This window comes from Fusarium phalaenopsidis, assembly GCF_050370095.1.
Source record: "Fusarium phalaenopsidis strain FUZ10S chromosome Unknown contig_32292, whole genome shotgun sequence".
NCBI lineage: Eukaryota > Fungi > Ascomycota > Sordariomycetes > Hypocreales > Nectriaceae > Fusarium > Fusarium phalaenopsidis.
This window is the reverse complement of record NW_028145410.1, coordinates 1,245,513-1,265,483: the sequence shown is the minus strand read 5'-3', so window position 1 is coordinate 1,265,483 and position 19,971 is coordinate 1,245,513. Positions and strand designations below refer to the sequence as shown.

Genomic DNA, 19,971 nt, shown 5'->3' with positions numbered 1-19,971 from the left:
TGACAGACAGGGGGCCGTTCCAGCGCCTTTTCCGGGGGCCGGCGCTCCATATCTAGCCGCTAACTCAGCGATCAAAAGGGGCCGGGGCCTTCTACGAGTCCGCTGTGACGGAAGACTTGGTAAGCACAGGCCTCCAGCATCAAACAGCTGGGCTGCCAAGTTCGAGGCCAGTCGAGACCCTGAAGACGACAGGAAGCCTATTGGCAATAGTTTTCAATTGTGGCTCAGTCCCTCAGGAGGAAGCAGAAAAAAAGGAGAAGAGAAAAGAGTCGAGATTGAAAAGGATGATGCTGTCATCATCATCCAGAGACGGGACGGGAAACCTCTGCTGCAGGTAAAGTGCTTTCTCCAGTCTCTCCCTCCCGCCCCGTGCCAAGTGGAGAGAGTGAGGGCCCGGGCAACAAGCAAGGAAAAGTTGGCGCTGATGACGACTCCATCTCCCATTCCCATTCTCACCAAAAAAAAAAAAAGTTGGATGACGGTGACTGGGGTCAGGCCCCGATTTTTTTCACAAGCCACGCCAAGGGAGAAACCGAGACCAAAGACAAGGGAGAGTGAAGCGAGACAAGCGCTAAAGATGGATTGGGATACGACCGTGATACGCTGATGGTCCAGGGTAAGCTTGGGTTGGGCTGTTTATCAGCGACAAGCTCATCAATTGGAATGAGATGAGGTTGTGTGTTGTTGCAGAGCTATCACATTGGGCGCCAAGTCGGGCAATCATTTATTCACTGCAGCCCCTGCTTATTTGTCGTCCATGTTTGTTTCCGTCTGACTGCATTGTGCTGCTCCGTATCCCTTCTCATGTTGTCCTAGTAACACACAAACAACACAATGTGCGATGAGCTGGCACTGCGGGTAACAACAGCTATCGTTTCAAAAAGTAAGCAGAGGCCAGCACAACACATCATCCTCAACAAGACGCTGGAATTCAACGGGCAACGACGTCAGGCACCGAGTTACCCAACCCAAGACACTGTCTGAAGCGATTTCCACTTCCGGAGAAATCTTCAGTTGCCCAGAGACAAGGGATTCACCAGCCACATAGCAAAAGCGAGGTCATGTCTCATTCTCAATTGGACTTTCGACTGGATAACATGTCATCTCGATTTAGAGAAGAGCATGCCTCCGTGCCCTGACCTACCCGTGAGCTACTCCTGTAGTGAGTACGGGATCATTTTAAGCTCTGGTGCCGAAAGCTTCCAAGAAATTCATTGTGAACTTCAACCGTCACTGTGAAGACCGCATCTTGTAAGAATGAAAAGCCAGGCTATTTTGAACTGTTAGTATGTCAATGCAATGCATCCGGGATAACTGGAAAAGTGTCAAGGTGGCCGTTGATCTTAATGTCACCAAGAGTACTCCTTTATACACCCAGAGAGAGTAGATGTTCTGCCCCTAGATACCTGCCTGATAACTCCCCTTTGAGAACTGGCCACAAGAGAAAAACGAGATTCTCACCGTACTTCGTCACCACAATAACCAAATGTCGAGTAACGCCGGGAAGACTCTGTTATCTGCTCTAAAAAGGGCATCTCTGACCACATCCCCTCTCATGTGCGTGACCAAAGCAACTTTATTTCACAAAACGTCTTATTAGAGCCCTAATAAATAAGGACCAACACCAAAGGCTGCGTTGAAAAGTCCCGTCCCGTCTCCCCTCACGCACCGCGGAAATCAAAACCCCCAAACCGACGCCACGATGCGATCCATCCTCTGTCTGGCCGTCGCCAGCCTCGCCGCTGCGACGACAGTTCCACTCCCATGGACCGCCCTGAACACACACGGCCTCACTTGGACCCGCTGTAGTTTTCAATTACCCCCAAACATCGAGTGTGCTACGATGGAAGTTCCTCTTGACTATACTGACCCGCTGTCGAGTCAGACCGTTCTCATGGACATTGTGAGATACGCGGCCCTCAGGCCGCCCGTAAGAGGCAGCATCATTATAAACTTTGGCAGACTCGGAGCCATGAACATCGTGAAGATGATGAAAGGGTACAGGAGATTAGCAATGTGGGTGATATAGGGAACCAGAAGAGGTGATCAAAGCTGATATGTTCCAGGGTCACCGACCGTCATTGGGACTTGGTTACTTGGAACGTTAGGTATCGTGTGCTCAACTTGGCTGGGATGCGAGTTCCATCTGACTTGATGATAGAGGAACCGGGAGATCAATCCCCTTCGATTGTTCCAACCCGAAGGTCCCGGGATCAGCTCCTCCGCGTCGGGGCCGGAATAATGCTCACCTGAATAAGACGTGGGCTCAAGAATGGGAAGAGGGTTCCAAACTGGCCGATGATTGCCATCTTCACTTTCCCGTATATGGTACCATGTTGGGAACGGCCTTCCAGGCTAGGGATTTGATGCAGCTTGTTGATGCCCTGCAGGAGGACGGCATGTTGAGATACTGGGGTACGCAACTCCAAAGAGCCGTCAAGCGTGGATTTGCTAAACAAGACTAGGGTTCTCTGCCGGGTCTATTCTAGGAGCAACAGCTGCTGCCATGTTCCCAGACCGAGTCGACAAGGTCTTGCTTGATGGCGTCCGGAACGTACACGAGTATTACCATTCCTTGTTCGTGCTCCCAAGCTTCCTTCAAAGTATTTCAATGCTAAAAAATCTACAGCGGAGATCCAAATCTTCTTGATAACCTGGATAACACCTTCCATGCCTTCCTGAAGGGATGCGTGGCTTCTCCTCATAACTGTGCCCTGGCCCGCGCGTACCGAACCGTGGACAACATCAAGTTCCTCATCAGAGAGCTTTACAAGGAATTGGATGTCACACAAAAAGAAATAAATGGTGTCATCTTTGATTCTCACCGATTCCAGGCGTACTTGCATCGATCTCTCTACTACCCCAAAAACTACACGACGTTGGCCACGACTCTGGACAGGCTGGTGACGGGAGATATGGAAGCCCTCAAGGACGTCGAGCTTGCTACAAGAGAATGGTTAAGGCGTAGCGATATCACATTTGGCGTCCGTTGTGGTGACAATACCAAGAGAACAGGTACTCTCCTGGACTTTGAGCCTGTCATAGACGAGCTCCGCAGCAAGACGGAGTGGTTTCCGCACCTGCCAGAGAATATCATGGAGGCTACATGTGTGCAGTGGCCTTTCCAGGCAAGAGAGTTGTACGACGGAGACTTTAATGTCACGACTAGGAATCCTGTTCTCATGATCGGCAACGAATGGGACCCTGTGACTCCTTGGCAGGGAGCCAAGAACCTGAGCGAGAGTTTTACTAACTCGGCTGCCCTCAAGTACAAGGCCTTTGGTGTAAGTGCCATAGTCAAAAGGAAACCCTTGACATGCTAACATGGGAAAACAGCATACTTCTGTCGCGCAGAACTCGGACTGTGTCTGGAACGTCATCAACAAGTATTTCACGACGGGCGAGATCCCTTCACCTGGCACTATATGCGAGCCCAACGAGCCCATCTTTTCAAACATGACAGACCTTGGTAGAGTGTTTGGGCTGGATGCCAAAGCTGGAATTGACAAGCTGTGGAAGGTTAGGGAGACCCTGGGATACTGTGATTTCTACTAACCTCGCTTTGGGGGTGGTTATTGATATGGAGATTGGGTCCTTTGTAGAAGAATAGTTAGTTCTTTGGAAACCAGAGAAGTAACTGGTGACCTCTCTTTTATATGTTGCTTGAGAGAATGAATGGGGATGATGAAATCTTAAATCCCATGAGAGTTATTCTTTCTTCGGGTTATTTCAATGCTTTAGGATTATCTATTCTCATGATGACTGGAAAGAGCGTGAGACGTAGCAGCAAGGGGCGCAACAATTTATTATCCTCAGCTCCCCTATGATGAGGATCATTGCAGCTTCGACTTGGAAATTGGTTAGTTTACACCTATAGATAGACGAATCGCTTCAAGGATCGCCTGAAGGATTGTCCTACTGCGTCCAACTGGATCAGCGTCACTCGCTTCATATACTTAAAAGATGCCAACGATAAGTCCCTCAACTTAGAAAACACAAACAATGAGGCTGTGTAGAGCCGGTGGCATTGGCCCCATGACTATCCAACAGACTCTTATATGTGATTGGCCAGTTCGGACTTTAGATGCAAAAAGGCGCCCAACGTGGTGCTAAAAAAGTGGCAAGCTTGATATGAGCCTTTACGAATAGCGCCCTGCCCCGGTCTGGTTGCAACAACATCGGCACATGGGTCTTGGCTGATCAGGCTTTTGCTGCTGTAGGATCGAAACAAGGCTGAATTGTATCCGAAAAAGGTAATCCACGCAGTCGTCTCCAACGGCAAGCTCTTTACAGAGACTGGGGATGAGGGTGCGAGGCAAAAGGTCATAGCCGCCGCCGCCGCTCTCATCCTAGAGCTCGAGAACCCTGGAGAGCAGCTGGCGAGAATTGACTGGGGTGAGCCAACCCGGACAGCCGCCTTCAGAACCGGCTTTGAGCTTGGGGGTTTTCAAGAAGCTTGGTGAAGAGCCTCAGAGCAGTGAGCAGTTGGCAGCTGGCACAGCTGCTGACCCTGTACTAGTTGATATGTTCGTCTGGTACCATAATCCTTTTACTCTTACTAACAGGAATGCAGCTCGGATCCTGAAGCACCTGGCTGCCAATGGCATCGTCAAGGAGGTTGGCATGGATCAACATGTCGCCACACCTTTCTCCATGTCCACTCGAGACCCAACCATGGAAGGCGGTCTCATCTACAGCTTCGAGAGTATGATTCTTACCTTCCAAGGTCTTCCTGAGTTCTTGGCCAAGACCAACTATCAACTCCCCAAGGATACCAGCGACGGTCCTGTTCAGTATGGTCTCAGGACGGAGAAGCCTTTCTTCAGCATTCTGAAGGAGAATGTCCGTCTCGGAAAGGCCTTCAATGGCTTCATGACTGGTTATGCCAAGGCTAGACCTCGTTGGGTTGATTTTTACACATTCGAGGAACGTCTTGCGGCTGATGACAAGTCTGCCGAGAAATCTGGCCCTCTCTTGGTTGACAGCGGTGGTGGTGTTGGCCATGAGTTGCTTGGCCTGCATGCCATTGGGTATCTTTAGGAAAGACAATGGTAACTACTCGAATACTTCGGATGTTGTACATATTGGAATACTCAATGCTCTACAGGGGGAGTAGACAATGATTCCTTTAGTCCACAAGGTTACGCGCAGGACAGGGAATAGCCTGCGTTTGCGAAGCCCTGCTCAACCAATCAGCAACCTCGGTTCCGTGGTCTAGTTGGTTATGGCATCTCGTTAACACCGAGAAGGTCCCCGGTTCGATCCCGGGCGGAACCACTCTTTTTGCCCTGTGGAGGCCTTTATTGCTCTTCGTGTCCTTCATTTTTTGTCCTCCTGCTCCCCCTTCCTCTACATTCATGCATCAGTATTAAGTGGTCACCATTATGGAGTTGTTCAGCCTCTATTTGACGTCGTCACTAAAACATGCTTGGTTGGGTCTTGTAAAGTTGGTGAACTATTTCTCTTCATTCTCCTCGCTTCAAGCTAAACTGTCACGTTCATCTTAACAAGTAATGGCTCTCTAAACCTCTTCTTTATGCTTTCACCGCCCCCTTTCTTAGCTTCGTAACCCTTGCAGAGGTAAGGTCATCGAATTAGACGAAGCTATCTCGGGACCTGTCTACTTTACTCTCACCTACTCCTCATAGCTCCTAATAGTATCTGAAATTCTCCAAGTCATTCTTCTAAATCCGAGCATTCTTGTGGCCTCTGCCCCTTTTATAGATGTTCATAAAGTGTGCGTTGTAAAGTCGCAGCACCAACGACTATCTATGTGCATGTATCGCTACATAATATCTAGACCATAACGAGAACTTTCCTTTGGGGGTAACGTGGACATTCTATGTCCCGTCGTCCTCCCTTTCTCTCACGTCATCAACACAGTCCTGCCAGCTGATCCACTTCATGTATACACACTCAATTATGGCGATGATTACCATCCCAACCCCGAGGCCAACCCACAGGCCATCAAGCTTCATATCCGGGCTTCCAAGCTCGAGCCATATGGCAAACGGCACGGCAGCCAGGTAATTGACGGCCAGCACGACCCATGCAGCGACAGACTGCTTTGCCAGGCCCCTCAGCACACCGTTGGTTCCGCAGATGACCGAGTCAATGATCTGGAACACGGCAACGGTGAGCATAGACCGAATGGCGAGATCTCTCACGCCAGCGTCCTCCGAAAAGAGATCTGCTAACGGCCGTCGCAGGGTGAACAAAAAGACACCATCGAAGACACCCACAGCCAAGAAGACGATGGCATACAGAACTGCGGCTCGACGTGCTTCCTTTAAGGCTCCTGCACCTATGAGGTGACCGAAACGCGTGGTAACAGCGACACTGATCGAGAATGGGATATGCCATGTAACGATGGAGAGTGTGTTGAGCACGGTCTGGGCGGCGAGATGACGGGTTCCGATGTACGAGGTGCTGATCATGAGGATCTCAAAAGCAAGCCACTCGGCGGCATTAACAGCTGTGCTTGCAACGGACAGACGAACCATTGGGCCCCATTCCCTGACGGAAAAGGCGGCTCGTGCATCCCAGCCGCCCCAGCAGCGGTGGGACTTCTTCCCGAAGACGACAATGTACAGCAGAAGCAGCGCAGGTCTGAGGTTATTCGCAAGGGCCTGTCCGAAAGCAGCTCCGTCGAGACCCATGTCTAGCTTTACGGCGAAGAACCAACTGAGAAAGGCATTGACGGGCGCGCAGATGATGAGCATAACCATACCTGGACCAAAATCGCCCTGAGCCTGCAGAAACCTCTTGCCGGCCTCAAAGAAAGCATATCCAGGCAGTCCAACGAGACTGACACGCAAGAAAGAGGCAGCCTTGAGGGCAAGAGTCCGCTGGGGTACGAGCAATGGAAGAATCCAGTGCGAACAAAGCCAGAAGGTGGCGACAGGGACCATGACGACCGTCATGAGGATGACCATGCGCTGGATGTGCAGCCCGACGCCTGTGAAACGGCCGGAGCCATAGGCCTGGGCACAGAGGGTATCGAGAGCGGTCGCCATACCCTCAAAGATGGTGAAGCCGACAATGTTCATGGTGGTCAAACCCAGGGAAGAGGCTGCGAGATCCTCGGCGCTCAAATGGCCGGCAACGACTGTCGTGATGACGGTGAACGAGTACTGGAGGAGATAGGTCGCAATCAGAGGTAGCGAGTACTGGCAGAGGAGCTTGGCTTCGGACCAGATGCTGTGAATCTCGGTTAGGGACTTGGTGTCCAATTGAGGCGTCTCGGGTGCGCGAGCGAGGAGAGGCGAGGTCTCATCGTGCAAGACTCCATTCTGAGGCCTCTCCTCGCGCTGAGGATCGCGTGCAGGCATCGTCGTTGGTGTTGAGCTCTCCTCAATTTGACAGATGATGCTTCTCCGGCCCCGTAGCAGCTCCAGGCCCACTCTCTAAGGGCGAATTGAGTGAAGGATGTTGTGAAGCAGTAGGAAAAGAATGGCGCGAAGAAGCGAGTTCGGAGTTGAAAATCTGTGGGCCCGGCAAACTAACACGGCACCTAGACCAAGAAAAAAATGGCATACTGTAGGTTGGTAACGAGACCTTTGACGGGCCATAGAGACGCAGTTTAGAGTAAAATAGATAGATAGATATATAAAATAAATAAACTATACTCTAAAGTCTATATATGATCTTATATTTATCATCATAAGCCTCTTATGCTGTGATTCCGCGGATTGAAAAGGTAGAGTACTTGCTAAGTGTGCCATTTTTTTCTTAGACCACTAGCACGGGAGCCACAGTGTAATTGTACTACCCACCTAGTAAAGTTAGCGCCTGAAGTCGTTCAACGGAATAGCGGGAACTGTTAGACTGTCTACGAGGCCTATGTCGCAGCCATATTCACATTTATAGTGTCAATTGGACTGCTACTAGACCCGCTCGACCTTGAACTCTACTCTCGTATAACAATTGCCTGGTCTCAGTCAATGATTGGCCCCCAACCAGACCCTGGAAGCCTGCCTAACTCTGCACCAGCCTCATGCATTGCCCCCCGCCTAAGCGTTTCAACCCAAGGAAAGAGGGAGGTAGCCACTGAAAGCCAAACACCTTGCAGCACGTGACGCACCCAAGGTCACAGGATGGGCTAGCTACCTGCTCACGACTTCACACGAAGACTCCAATGATGCAGCTCCTACTCACAGACGCCGGTTTTTCAGATCCCACCTCAGCGGGCACGCCAACACCAGCTACAGATATCTTCAGCCTTGGATCTAACCTCTATACCATCATCACAGGACACTGGCCATACTGAGATTCCGGCGGGCTATTTCACTCAATGGAGGAGATGGAAGAATACGAATCACGCGTAGATAGTCTTTTCAAGCAAGGCATCTTCCCTAATACTAAAGGGCTATTCGGAGGAGAGATCATGCTGGGGTGTTGAACCTGAAAGTACTCGACTGTCGACGATATGTTGATGTCAGCCCCAGCGTCGAGGAGGAGGACGGCGAGGGACAGGTCGGCTAGGCAGCTGGAATACAACATCTCGGCGAATTGCCAAACTTTGATTGGCAAACAAGTTTTGACGATGCATCGTACCAACCTTGTTCCATAAACAACAATAACAACACAGGTTTGTGCACAGCTTCAGATTCTCAAGATTCTGAATCACAGCCTTGAAGGGTCAAACCCTAGATATCGTGAATCATAGTCTTGGATGGCTATAAGTAAAGCTCCTCGCTCCCGATCTCAGATTTGAATTCTCTTCCTTCATCCTCCTCATTACACCTTAGATCTTTGGGTCGATCTGCACAAACACAAACACAAACACACACACGCAGACACGAAACTTTATTTCTTTGTCTTCCCATGCCATCACGACCATGGCATTCACGTCCACCCACCCGAGCGACGCCTGGCGTCCATCAACTATGCATGTTCACGAATTCCAGGCTGCCATGGCTGAGGCTTGCCGCAACTACTACGGCGATTCTTCTCGAAACAAGCTCTACAACAAGATGAGAGTTCTTGCTATTTATTGGGAGGCGGATGGGAACACAGGTCTCACAGTCGGTAACAAGGCCAGGCGTGTCCATGACCTTTTCCAGCGGTCCTATGGCTATGCTGTCGAGCTTTTGTCGCTTGAAAGACGAGATTCAGCCCCAGATGCCACGCTCTCGTTTAACCTTACTCGACTACTCGATGGACTCACAGAAGATGATCTTGCCATTGTATATTACATTGGCCATGGCCAAAAAGGCATCCAAGTTGACCGAATCCCACACTTGATTCTCGCCTCGAGCTAGCCCCCAGTTGTCCCAGGTGCCCCAGGTGCCCCAGCCCAGCAAATCGATTTCCAAGAAGTTCGAACTCGAATCATCGACCCATCTCCTACCAACGCCTTGATTCTCTTGGATTGCTGCTATGCTGCTGGAGGAGGCATTGGACACCGAAAGGAGTGGATTGCAGCATCTGCTTTTGATAGCACTACCAGAGGTGGCCCCGACAGCTTTACCAGTATTCTCATCCAACAACTCCAGCATGCTATCGACAATCGACATATCCTGTCCACAGCTCAGCTATTCAACCGCATGGCCACTATGCACCTGGTCAGACCTGGAAGACATCCCCAGCTCCATGTCATGCCGTTTTACCTCCAGAATCCTGATGAGGGTCGAATGCCCATTCTGCTTGCGCCCAACTTGGCTCATGAAGGTTGGACCCCAGGGGCAGTCTTGCCACTCTTTCAAAGTCCAGTTAACGTTGTCCTTCACGTTCACCTTCGAGACGCCAACGTTGAAACTTTGGACCAGGTGAAGCAATGGCTTCGGGTCAACCGCCCTCACAATATCGACCGGATTGAGATCAAGGATGTGCTTCCATCATTGTCCGTGATTTGTATCATCCGTGTCACTTTGGACGTGTGGTACTGCCTCCGCAACCACCCAGCCATCTCATTCATTGGCTTTGAGCTGAACGACAACCCAGCCACGAAGAATCCTCCAGTTCTACAGGCGATTCAGTCTAAGAACACTTTTGGCACTACCCCCAAGGGCTCATCTGCTGGCAACAAGAAGGAGAATCAACCACTGAAGTAGGATGGGATAGGTTTCGGGGAGCTGAGCAGGACACGGGTAGTCTTTTCATCATTACTTTCATGTACCCAAATCAAAAAGTTCACTTGCTTTCGAGATAGCTCTCCTCTCAAATGGCAGATAAATCCCAAACCCAAGAAGTATTACCAAAACGCGGGGTGCTCGTTGGACGGCCATTCTGGCATGCAATGTATGCTCCTTCAAGTACGGCTCTGCGCTACAGTATGCGGCTTACATGAATCATCAAGACATGGTGGAGCTGCTGATCGACCGCGGCGCCGACCCGAACCTCGAAGGCGGCTTCTTGGGTATACCGATCATTGTGGCAGTTCTAGGGAAATCCTCCGCCCTGGTGCCGCTTCTCAAAGCGGGAGCAGATGTGAACAAGGTTGCCGGGTTTTACGGAACGGCATTGCAGTTGGCAGTCCACCAGCGTGTCTCGACCGTGGTAAATCTCCTCCTTGACCATGGAGCGGATCCGAATGTAAGAGGAGGTTACTTTGGAAGTGCGCTGGAGGCGGCGAGCTGGGTTGAGTACTCACTGAGATACCCGATGATGAAGACACTTCTCGACCATGGAGCTCTAGTCTACCCTTCCGGCGACTACGGGCCATTTCTTTATAAATTCTTGACCGAGCTTGACAGTCCTGAGGATCGAGCCAAGCGAGGGGATTATAGTTCTTTGGAGCCCTGGAAACGTCTCTCACCAAGATTTTCAGGTAGGGTACCGAGGGGAGCTCTAAGAATGGAGACCAGGTATTCTTGTAGCCACTGGCATGAGCTGATGTCAGAGACCAGAGGTCGTGTTGCGGGACTGCCGCCAACGGGTGATTCGGTCTTCAAGCCACCACCAGTTGACTAGATACAAGGCGTTGGGAATAGCATCAGGCACATTGTTCTTTTTGAAGCGTTGGAATTTCAGGGGTATATACCAACGTCATATTCATCATCAGTCTATACCAACATGCTGCAGTTTTAAGCCCAAGCATGGAATCTAAGGAACTTGAAAAGAGGAAATCGAGACATTTTCAAGCCTACGCAGGTTAAGAAAAAGACAAGATATTAATATTAGTATAAACCCTTTAGCTAAACTTTCCCCAGGGATAGCCAAAAACATACTAAGAGCGCTAATAAATTTAAAATCAAGATAACGTATACATATGTATAGCGAGTGCAACAGACAAGCGAGTGCAACAGTCAGATTCCTACCTAATAATAAGAATTTAAAGAAATTCTTAAAAATTTAAATTAAGCTTAATATAGCTATAAATCTTAGATTAGGGTTATAATATTATATAAATTGTTATATAATCTTCTTAGGCTTAGATAGCTATGCCTTATAAGGTAGTATAAATAAAAGTAACTTCGCACTGTATAAATTATTATTTCTATATTAAGGAATTTTTTTAAAAATCTTTAAAAAAATATATATAGTTTATTTACTAGTTAAATACCTAGAAACTGTCTTATTAAGTCTCTAGCTATCTTATAGCTATTTTTAAAGACTTAAGGTTTAGTGGTTTTTAGTTATATAGTATGCTGTTGCACTTACTTATCTGTTGCACTCGCTATTCATGTACGTTATAGTTTAAACAATTTTAGTATTTTTTAACCCTAACTATATTTAGGACCTAATAGTCTTTGCCATTCCATAGATAGTATATAGGTATTCCTAACCCCCCTGGGCCTTACCTATTGAGAGAAAGCGTCAACCATGATAGGTTCAGTGTCGATAAGGTTCAAGGTTCCACTCTGTTCAAGCAAGGCAAGATATTCACCTATTTGACATTGTCAGTCATGTAAGAAATGGAACATCAAAATACGAACCTGCAATAGCCCAACGCGTCGACAGCGCCATCAAGCTGCTCACCATCTGTCTCAAGGCGTCTCGCATTTCTGGCTCACCATCTTCGCGTATGAACCACGCACATGCAGTCGCAGTAGCATATAAGCATCTTGCCATCAAAGGGCACTGAGTTGGAATCTGGGCCAGTCTAGGACCCGTGGAAGAAGCCAACACCCGCAACCCCTCTACGCTGAGGCCTTGCATCTCTGTGTCCAGGGCCAATCGTGCTCGACTCGCGGTACCCGGGGCATCTGGGCACCCGTACGAACTGTACAAAAGGGATTGAGCTGAGACGCAGATGGCGATGGCGCTCCAAAGGGGATACTCGGATTGGCCAGATTCATAGCCCGCAGTCTGCTCGATAGAGAGTTTCAGGGCGGACAGTGCTTGATGAAGGCTCTGGGCCTCGGTGAGGAGATCTGCGGCCTCTTGTGAGGATCTCTGCTTGGCATCTCTGTTGTTGATGACCTTGCCGAGCATGTGAGCCGCTTGGCATGTCCTGGCAAAGCAGCCGAGAGGTGCGTAGGTGCTGAAGGATGCCGTGTACAGTGGTTGACTGGGGATTGATTTTCCTCTGCCCCAGTCTTCATCGTTCACTGGCAGGAGTTCATCGGGGCTTGGCTCTGGCGTGGCAAACGGGAACCCACTGGTTTCTGTGTTGATGACTCTGGCGAAGAGTATCAGCCACAATGTCGATGCCCGCTGTTCTCGACAGAAGCCGAGATAGTGACTTACCTATCGAGTATGAAAACAGCCCACCACGTTCTGCGCTGCTCTTCTAGTAGACTCCACGTATCGGCTGGCTTGAACAGCTGTTGGGCATCTCTGTCATGCCAGCCCATCAAAATGACCAGCCTAGCTGCGCGACCGATGGTGAGATACGCAGCCGGATGAATTGCGTGTGATAGTTCATAGACAGCAAGAAGAACAAGCGCCTGGATGAGTCGAAGAGAGGCCAGGCCTTCGTTTTCGGCGGAAGAGGAGAGATATTTTGCCAAGCAGTACAAAGGATGCTGGGAGGGCGGTGATTTGTCAACACGAATGATGCAGAGTTTCATGCAAAGTAGGAGAAGATCGTGGCAGGCATCATTCAAGGCAAGATGAGCGTCTAGCAGTCGCTTCTCGCTGATCATGGGAAGCCACTGATGCATGGAAGTAAAGTATTCTTCGTGCAGAGCCCCTCGCTCTTCGATGGCAAGGTGGTTCGAGGTGATCAGCCGTAAGCGAGATGTAGGGCCCCTTGTCAAAGCGTTGGTGGTGTTCAAGGGAGTGAAGAGGTGTGCATCCATGAAGAAGGATGACGGGAACGAGCAAGCAGGATCTTCGAACAGGGGGTATAGACCTGCAGCTTCTGTAGCTCTGCTCGAGCTGGGATTGGAATAGTCGCAAACCTTGCCAAGGCGAATACACTGTGTTGGGCATCAATTAGTCTTGGGTGGCCGGGTCTACGGTGTAAGGTGCTGGTGCGGAACACACGAGTGAGCACGAAGGCAGCTCCTTGTTACACTTTCTCTTGAGACGTCTAGGGAGGGTTATTAGCGGATTCACTCGCGTACTCATATTGCCTAGGTGGACAAGTATGCCGCTCTGCGGTCGGGCCAAGTGGGAGTCTGAGCGAACACTTACCGGCATGCTTCACAGGCATGACGGGCCCTGGAGGGTGTCATGTCGAATGCGGAGTGAGTCCGCTCCTTTCCGCTGATGTGTCTAGCTTTGAGGATGGACAAGGAGGGGGAAAGCGGAAATGTTTGCAACGAGGCTGCAGATGCTTGAGATGAAGAGGACGATGCTGAGTGAGAGCGGGATGGAGCGGAAGGGGATATAGAGAGCGGCCACGGAGCGGACTTTAGTGGGGCCGTGACGGACTGGGCTTGGCATTTAACGACGATATTGCTCCGTTAACGTTGTGATTACTTGACAATCGTGGGATGATATTAGAAATCATATGCTAAGTACTTGTTTCTAAGAGGCATATAAATTTGGGGAATGTCCGAAGTTTGGACATCATCGACCAGCTCTGAACACACTTCCACTTACACTACCACCAACGCTATCCAACAACCAACAACTAACAATCAACCATGACTGCCCAGAACCTCATCGCCGTCATCGGAGCCACAGGAGGCCAAGGAGGTTCCGTTATCGACACCTTTCTCAATGAACCTCATTGGCGAGTTCGAGGTATCACTCGCAACTCGTCAAGCCCCAAAGCAGAGGCTCTCAAACGCCGTGGAGTCGATGTCGTCCAAGCCAACCTAGACAATCCGGCCTCTCTCGTGCCTGCTTTTGAAGGTGCCAACGCCGTCTTCCTCGTTAGCGATTTCTGGGCCATATATAACGAGCTAGCCGGCAAACCCAACGCACACCCTGGGAAGCCGCTTAACGAGCAAGCCAAGGAACGGGAGACGCAGCAGCTCAACAATGCTATTGATATAGCTGCCAGACTCTCCAGCCTGAGCCGCTTGGTGATTTCGTCACTGCCACACGTGGCAAAACTGACTGGCGGCAAATACACCCACGTGTACCATTATGAATCCAAGGCCGATGCGGAGGACTATGCGAAGGAGAAGTACCCGGATTTGTGGTCCAAGACTAGCGTGTTCAAGGGCGGCTTCTTCTTGAGCAATTTCACGGATCATCCAATGTCTCAGCCGATCAAGGTCAGTGGTTTTGGCAGTTGCTGTGCACTAAAGAGAGTGTTGCTAACATCGCATAGAAGGAAGATGGCAGCATTGAATTCGTGTCCAACCTGGACCCCGGCGCCAAATTCCCCTTCATCGCGCAAGATGAGGACACTGGACCGATTGTGAAGGCGCTCATTCACGAGGCACCGGGAAAGAGCGTCATGGGATGGCGGGAGTGGCTTACGCTGCGTGAAGTCGTGGATTGCTTTAACGAAGTGACTGGCTACAAAGCCAAGACTGTCCAGCTTCCTATGGGTCAGTTTGCGTTTGATTGCGCGCCTGACTTGCAGCCTGAGCTTCTGGAGAACTGGGCATTCGCCAACGAGTATGGGCTTGAGGGCCGTAACGATCCCGATATTATTCATCTAAAGGATGTGAGTTGACAATTGCTGCCCCGTTTAAGTTTACAGGTTCTAACATGTTATAGCTGGACTCGCCTCCTGAGCTGGGGACCGTTGCGGATTGGCTGAAGAAGCAGGATTGGGCCAAGGTGTTGGGATCTTGAGCACAGGGAACATGAGTGCACGGCATCTTGAGAAATCCACCCTTATATAGTTGCCGCTCTGGCCAAGATAGTTCTGTCACTATTCGCATGTGGTAGCTAGACGTACATGGACTCTCAAGAGGGCTGATGAGTTTATCATCTGTTACTGGAGTTCATACTCGTGGTGCAAGTAAGCACGTGTTAAAATAGGCATCTAGTTATCAACCGGTGTCTCTTTGACTCATGTTGTTATCCTGTGTCGTGTTGTGAATCACTCACCAATCACCTCATTGACGTGATTGTACGACCGTGGAGTGGAGAACGGAGAGCACACATTGAAAATCCCGCAGCTTTCGGTGTGATGAGTCATCCGCTCAATCTTTATCATTATCTGTTCTTACTTATACCACGGCTACATCTCAGTTAAGACATTCTCCAACAAGATTTCAACTTTTACTATTCAGAAAACATGGCTACTCCTCAGAAAATTGTGGTGATTGCTACCAATAGCATCCCTAAAACAAAAGCAACACGGGAAGGCTTCGCTCAACTACTGCCAGACTCGTACGACTTTCAGGGCATCAGCGTTCCCTCTCAAGTCGCCGAACAACCATTTTCAGACGAAGAAACCCTCCTCGGAGCAACAAACCGGGCACGAAACGCCCAGAAAGAACTGCCAGACGCCGACTTTTGGGTTGGAATCGAAGGAGGAGTCGAGCCTCGTGATGGCTCCATCTTCAATTTTGCGTGGATTGTTGTTATCGGAAAAGATGGAAAGTTGGGAAGGGCTCGAACTGCAGGATACTTTCTGCCAGAGAAGACGTGTGAGTTGCTGAGGCAGGGCGTGGAGCTGGGACATGCAGACGACAAGATATTTGGACAGACAAACTCCAAGAACAAGAAGGGCTCGGTTGGGATTCTGACGGATGGTGTTGTTGATCGGGCAGACTTTTACACTCAGGCGGTTATCTTGGCATTGATTCCTTTCAAGAATGCCTCATTAGCATTCTGATTAGAACATTAGGGGTTTAATTAATATTGGATATACCTAGGTCGTTGACCACCTCCATGTCGTAGTCGTTGGGTCTGATGCCGTCAATCGTTTTGGGCACGATGCTTTTCCTCTGTTACCGACCAAGAATGTATCGACTGGCATCAGGTCAGTTCTATGCCCTACAGCTCTTATTTGGACAGGGTTCGGTTGAGTACACATGGATTCGCTTACTGTATTAATCCGACTTCCTGTCACTGTTTTATTGGTAGTTTCTTATCTCTTTGTCACAGCCTCGAACTTGTGATGTGGTCCACTTGGCTTTGACCTTCTGCCGTGATTTATAGTATTGTAGGTATATAAAATTGCAGCGTCCCACCTTATGCTCGACAAGATACGAAAGAACTCTTGCCCAAGCTCAAGACAAGTCCTTTACTGATCATTACCAAGAACACACAAAACCATCAAGACCGACTCGACCTAGGTGTCCAACATGTCTAAATCTCTAGGTAATACCCTCTAGGGCGCTCATTTTTGTCCACCTGGTTTCCAACTTTGACGAACATACCATTACCCTATCTCGACGCGAGAAATAGACCCTGGTGCTGACTGGCAATTCTAATATGCTAACTGGCTTTATCGCAGATAGTACTAGCGCCCTCGATATAATTCAAGATTACAAAGCGATCAAAATCATCGCTCATAAAGTCGTGGGCAATATTATTAATCTTACTATCAAATGGGCCGATGCTAAAATGGGCTGTGAAGAATACAGTTATATCACTAAGGGCGATATGAAGGCTCGCAACCAGGAGAAGCTCGATGAATACTGGGAATCTTGCGGTGGCCGGGAAAGGGCTATTGGTGCGAGGGAATAATGTGGCCATTGATAGAGGCTAGGGGCATGGTATTCCGAACCAATGTCAAGTTTGGAGTCAAGTAGAGAAACCGTCATGTGATATACTTGATGCATACGGTGGCACCTTGTTATGCGATTCTGCCGAGTTTAACACGCAGTCACGCGTAGACACAGCCAAATAGATCAAGGTACCGATTTTAGAGACTGGTTTACTTTCATTGCGTTGTTCTTGATATTCTTCTATCCCTCTCTGATTTCTGGGCAACGTTGGCGGGTACTGTGTCTTCCTTCGACACATCTCTCGAGCAAACCTCGCCTCAGCTTTCATAGTCTTCTTGTTGCAAAGTCAGTACAGAGACATTTGTGCCTTTCAAAAACATCACGAGTTTCAAACACTTACCCATGCTTGACAGAAGGATACCGTTGTATTCCGAGCGAGTCTCTTCAACACAGATGACATCCCGTGCAACATGGCGTTACCTGAAAAAGACGGCATCCCATTCCCATATGGCACACTGCTACACAAAAAGGTGCAGTCGTCTTCTGTCTTGACGCCCGAGTGCAACAGGCAGGCTCAATGGAAGCCACATGGCGCGCGGTAAGTGGACAAAGGCTTCACGTCTCGCACCAAGTTTTACCAAATATGTATATTGCCCCCAACTTCCATCAGTCTGAATACCATCCTTTTAAATCAACACCAAGTCTCGTTCTTTTCGCTCTTGCTTCGGTCTTGCACCAATTTTCACTGGCACCAGTATCCAATGAGAAGAGTTGTGTACTAGCTCCAGCCCCAATCTCAGAGCCCATGGAGATGCACTCGACCCTGTGCGCTGTGTGCAAGAGGGCCGTGACAGTAGGAGAACAGGGAGAGTTTATCCCTCATCACCAAAGCGGTTTCGATTTAGAAATCGCCGCTAGTCGTGGATGTTATATATGCAGAACGATTCAGCTCAGCAAGAGATGGCGTTCGGAACTGTCACTTTGCCGCTCAGCCACGTTCGAATGCTATTTTAGTCTTCGTAGCCCTGACCATGACAGTATTCGGGATGGCCTAGTCATCGGGACACGGGCTCGGGGATACTGTTGGACGTTTCAGCTATGGAGGGAATCAGGTATTGCAACGTTGGCCCCTCTCATGCATTCCCCTACTGATCGCTTTAGACACCAGTTGTATCGCCCAGCCTTATGTGCCTGATAGTTCAATCGACGACCCGGCTCTCGCTGAGCTCGCATTAGCATGGCTCAAGACCTGCTGCGACACGCATGACGACTGCCGAATACTCGACCCGACGTATCGGCCAACCAGATTGATCCACATTATTGATACAAACCACCTGAGACTCGTCCTGACAGCCGTAGAGCCCTCCGGCTCAGGAGCATACGTAGCCTTTTCTCACTGCTGGGGAAAAGTCGATGCAATCAAGCTCTTGTGCGGCAATCTTGCCCAACTTCGCGCTAAAATTGACCTTCAGCAGCTTCCTAATACCTACTAGGAGGCAGTCCGTCTATGTATCTAGATGGGGTTCTATTATATATGGATAGATTCACTATGTATTATTCAGGACTCCGCCGAGGATTGGGCTCGGGAAGCCAAGGATATGAAGCTCGTCTATGAACAAGCAGCCTTTAATTTGTGTTCTGCCACGGCATCTGATAGCGCCGACAGAAGCTTTACTGCCAGAGATCCAAAGCTTTTACAGCCCGAGAGTATTATTATTCAAGGCGAGAACTTTCAACTAGTCCACGAGAATCTATTCAATGAGGATATTATCTACTGCACCTTGCGCTCTCGCGCCTGGGTATACCAGGAATGGTAACTTTCGAAACGTTCCCTTATTCTTGGCAGCCACCAACTTTGGTGGCATTGCCGGCAATAGTTGGCCTGCGAGATACGGCCAACCGGGGTACCCAAGGTCCCAGGTGGGACTTGGTGGGAAGAAGCCAGAACGTTGAAGGAAGCCACCACACCAGCCCGCTCGGACGACCTGAATGAGTGGAACGGACGTGTCGAGGGGTATACGAGGACGAACTTGACCAGAGAAACCGATCGTCTGGCAGCCTTCTCCGGCATCGTACAATCTTTCGGCCAGCCGCGCGGGATTATTCATGAGTACATGGCCGGTCTATGGCGTTGTCATCTGCCTGCAGCGCTATGCTGGAGAACTATTACTCCTGTACAACGATCGGCTGTCTACGCCGAGCCGTCTTGGAGCTGGACCTCGCTTGCGGGAGGTTTTCATGTTAATATGTACTCCAATTTACTTCGGGAATCATGCTATGCCTCGGTCGAACGAATCTCGCCATTCTGCAACAAGGGCATGGACGGCTTTTCAGCAGGCGGCGTCATCAACATTAGCGGCTATCTTTTCGAACTCAACTATGTATATGGCGCCGGCAATTCAACCAAAGGCGGCTTCTCGGTCCCCGGAGATCCGCACCTGGCCGTACAGATGTTCTTGGATGAGCACGCTGAGGATGACGAAATCATGTCGCATCTGAGCGAGCCAGACCTCGGAGATTTCGATCATTGGGTGAAGAACGAAGCCGTTAGGAAGGCGATGCACCCGAGAGACGCACAGGGACGATTCTTCTTTCTACTGCTTCTCGATCGAGGAGACGTCTCCTACTTTCGGTTCAGGGGCCTGATTCTGTATCAGCCCATGGAACAGCAGACCTTCTACCGAGTGGGCTATATGAACTGGAGAAGCCTTCCTCAAGGCATATCTCCTGATCAGCTCTCGGTCCAGTACTCGAGGCGTACGATACTCATTCTATAGCACTGTCATTCCTTAGTCTTTCTCACTGTCATTTTGATAATAGCACTCCACGACTCGAATTATCCGTGGTTTTCGTATATTGTGACATGGTCGTTTATTAGTTGGTATCATTGACTTTTAAATTGACTGAATGAATGTCTATCATCACCATGCCTGTTTAAATGTGTCGCCATAGATGGCACTGGGAGCCCGCAGATTTCATTCAAAGTCAGCTCTAACCGGGAGCCTTCTCTCTCGACACGACGGGTCGAGGCCGTCCTCCGCCATGACGCAACCCA

General features: G+C 49.6%; 8 protein-coding genes and 1 non-coding gene across 9 annotated transcripts; 7 read left to right on the top strand and 2 right to left on the bottom strand.

The window, feature by feature from the left end:
* Positions 1-1,702: 1,702 nt before the first annotated feature.
* On the top strand, positions 1,703-3,555 carry LRP88_04697 (alpha/beta hydrolase; the record flags this gene model as incomplete). The annotated part of the gene is made up of 5 exons (XM_083241266.1): positions 1,703-1,930; positions 2,259-2,415; positions 2,466-2,577; positions 2,630-3,284; positions 3,337-3,555. 5 exons carry the CDS (start codon positions 1,703-1,705, stop codon positions 3,553-3,555), a joined length of 1,371 nt encoding a protein of 456 aa, XP_083102414.1.
* Positions 3,556-4,238: 683 nt separating this feature from the next.
* LRP88_04696 (S-adenosyl-L-methionine-dependent methyltransferase) lies at positions 4,239-5,040 on the top strand (the record flags this gene model as incomplete). Its single annotated transcript, XM_083241265.1, has 2 exons — positions 4,239-4,395; positions 4,574-5,040. 2 exons carry the CDS (start codon positions 4,239-4,241, stop codon positions 5,038-5,040), a joined length of 624 nt encoding a protein of 207 aa, XP_083102413.1.
* Positions 5,041-5,203: 163 nt separating this feature from the next.
* LRP88_04695 lies at positions 5,204-5,277 on the top strand. The gene has a single exon. It is a non-coding gene; the product is annotated as a tRNA-Val (tRNA).
* A 563-nt stretch (positions 5,278-5,840) lies between these two features.
* LRP88_04694 (mate-domain-containing protein) lies at positions 5,841-7,331 on the bottom strand (the record flags this gene model as incomplete). The annotated part of the gene is made up of 1 exon (XM_083241264.1): positions 5,841-7,331. One exon carries the CDS (start codon positions 7,329-7,331, stop codon positions 5,841-5,843), a length of 1,491 nt encoding a protein of 496 aa, XP_083102412.1.
* Positions 7,332-8,840: 1,509 nt separating this feature from the next.
* Positions 8,841-10,055, top strand: LRP88_04693 (uncharacterized protein; the record flags this gene model as incomplete). Its single annotated transcript, XM_083241263.1, has 2 exons — positions 8,841-9,188; positions 9,264-10,055. The coding sequence occupies 2 exons, from the start codon at positions 8,841-8,843 to the stop codon at positions 10,053-10,055; spliced, it is 1,140 nt and encodes a 379-aa protein (XP_083102411.1).
* Positions 10,056-11,744: 1,689 nt separating this feature from the next.
* Positions 11,745-13,187, bottom strand: LRP88_04692 (fungal specific transcription factor domain-containing protein; the record flags this gene model as incomplete). The annotated part of the gene is made up of 3 exons (XM_083241262.1): positions 11,745-11,830; positions 11,880-12,565; positions 12,634-13,187. 3 exons carry the CDS (start codon positions 13,185-13,187, stop codon positions 11,745-11,747), a joined length of 1,326 nt encoding a protein of 441 aa, XP_083102410.1.
* Positions 13,188-13,979: 792 nt separating this feature from the next.
* Positions 13,980-15,087, top strand: LRP88_04691 (NmrA/HSCARG family protein; the record flags this gene model as incomplete). The annotated part of the gene is made up of 3 exons (XM_083241261.1): positions 13,980-14,558; positions 14,615-14,956; positions 15,010-15,087. 3 exons carry the CDS (start codon positions 13,980-13,982, stop codon positions 15,085-15,087), a joined length of 999 nt encoding a protein of 332 aa, XP_083102409.1.
* A 448-nt stretch (positions 15,088-15,535) lies between these two features.
* On the top strand, positions 15,536-16,078 carry LRP88_04690 (inosine/xanthosine triphosphatase; the record flags this gene model as incomplete). The annotated part of the gene is made up of 1 exon (XM_083241260.1): positions 15,536-16,078. One exon carries the CDS (start codon positions 15,536-15,538, stop codon positions 16,076-16,078), a length of 543 nt encoding a protein of 180 aa, XP_083102408.1.
* A 3,156-nt stretch (positions 16,079-19,234) lies between these two features.
* Positions 19,235-19,693, top strand: LRP88_04689 (uncharacterized protein; the record flags this gene model as incomplete). Its single annotated transcript, XM_083241259.1, has 1 exon — positions 19,235-19,693. One exon carries the CDS (start codon positions 19,235-19,237, stop codon positions 19,691-19,693), a length of 459 nt encoding a protein of 152 aa, XP_083102407.1.
* Between the last annotated feature and the right edge of the window lie 278 nt (positions 19,694-19,971).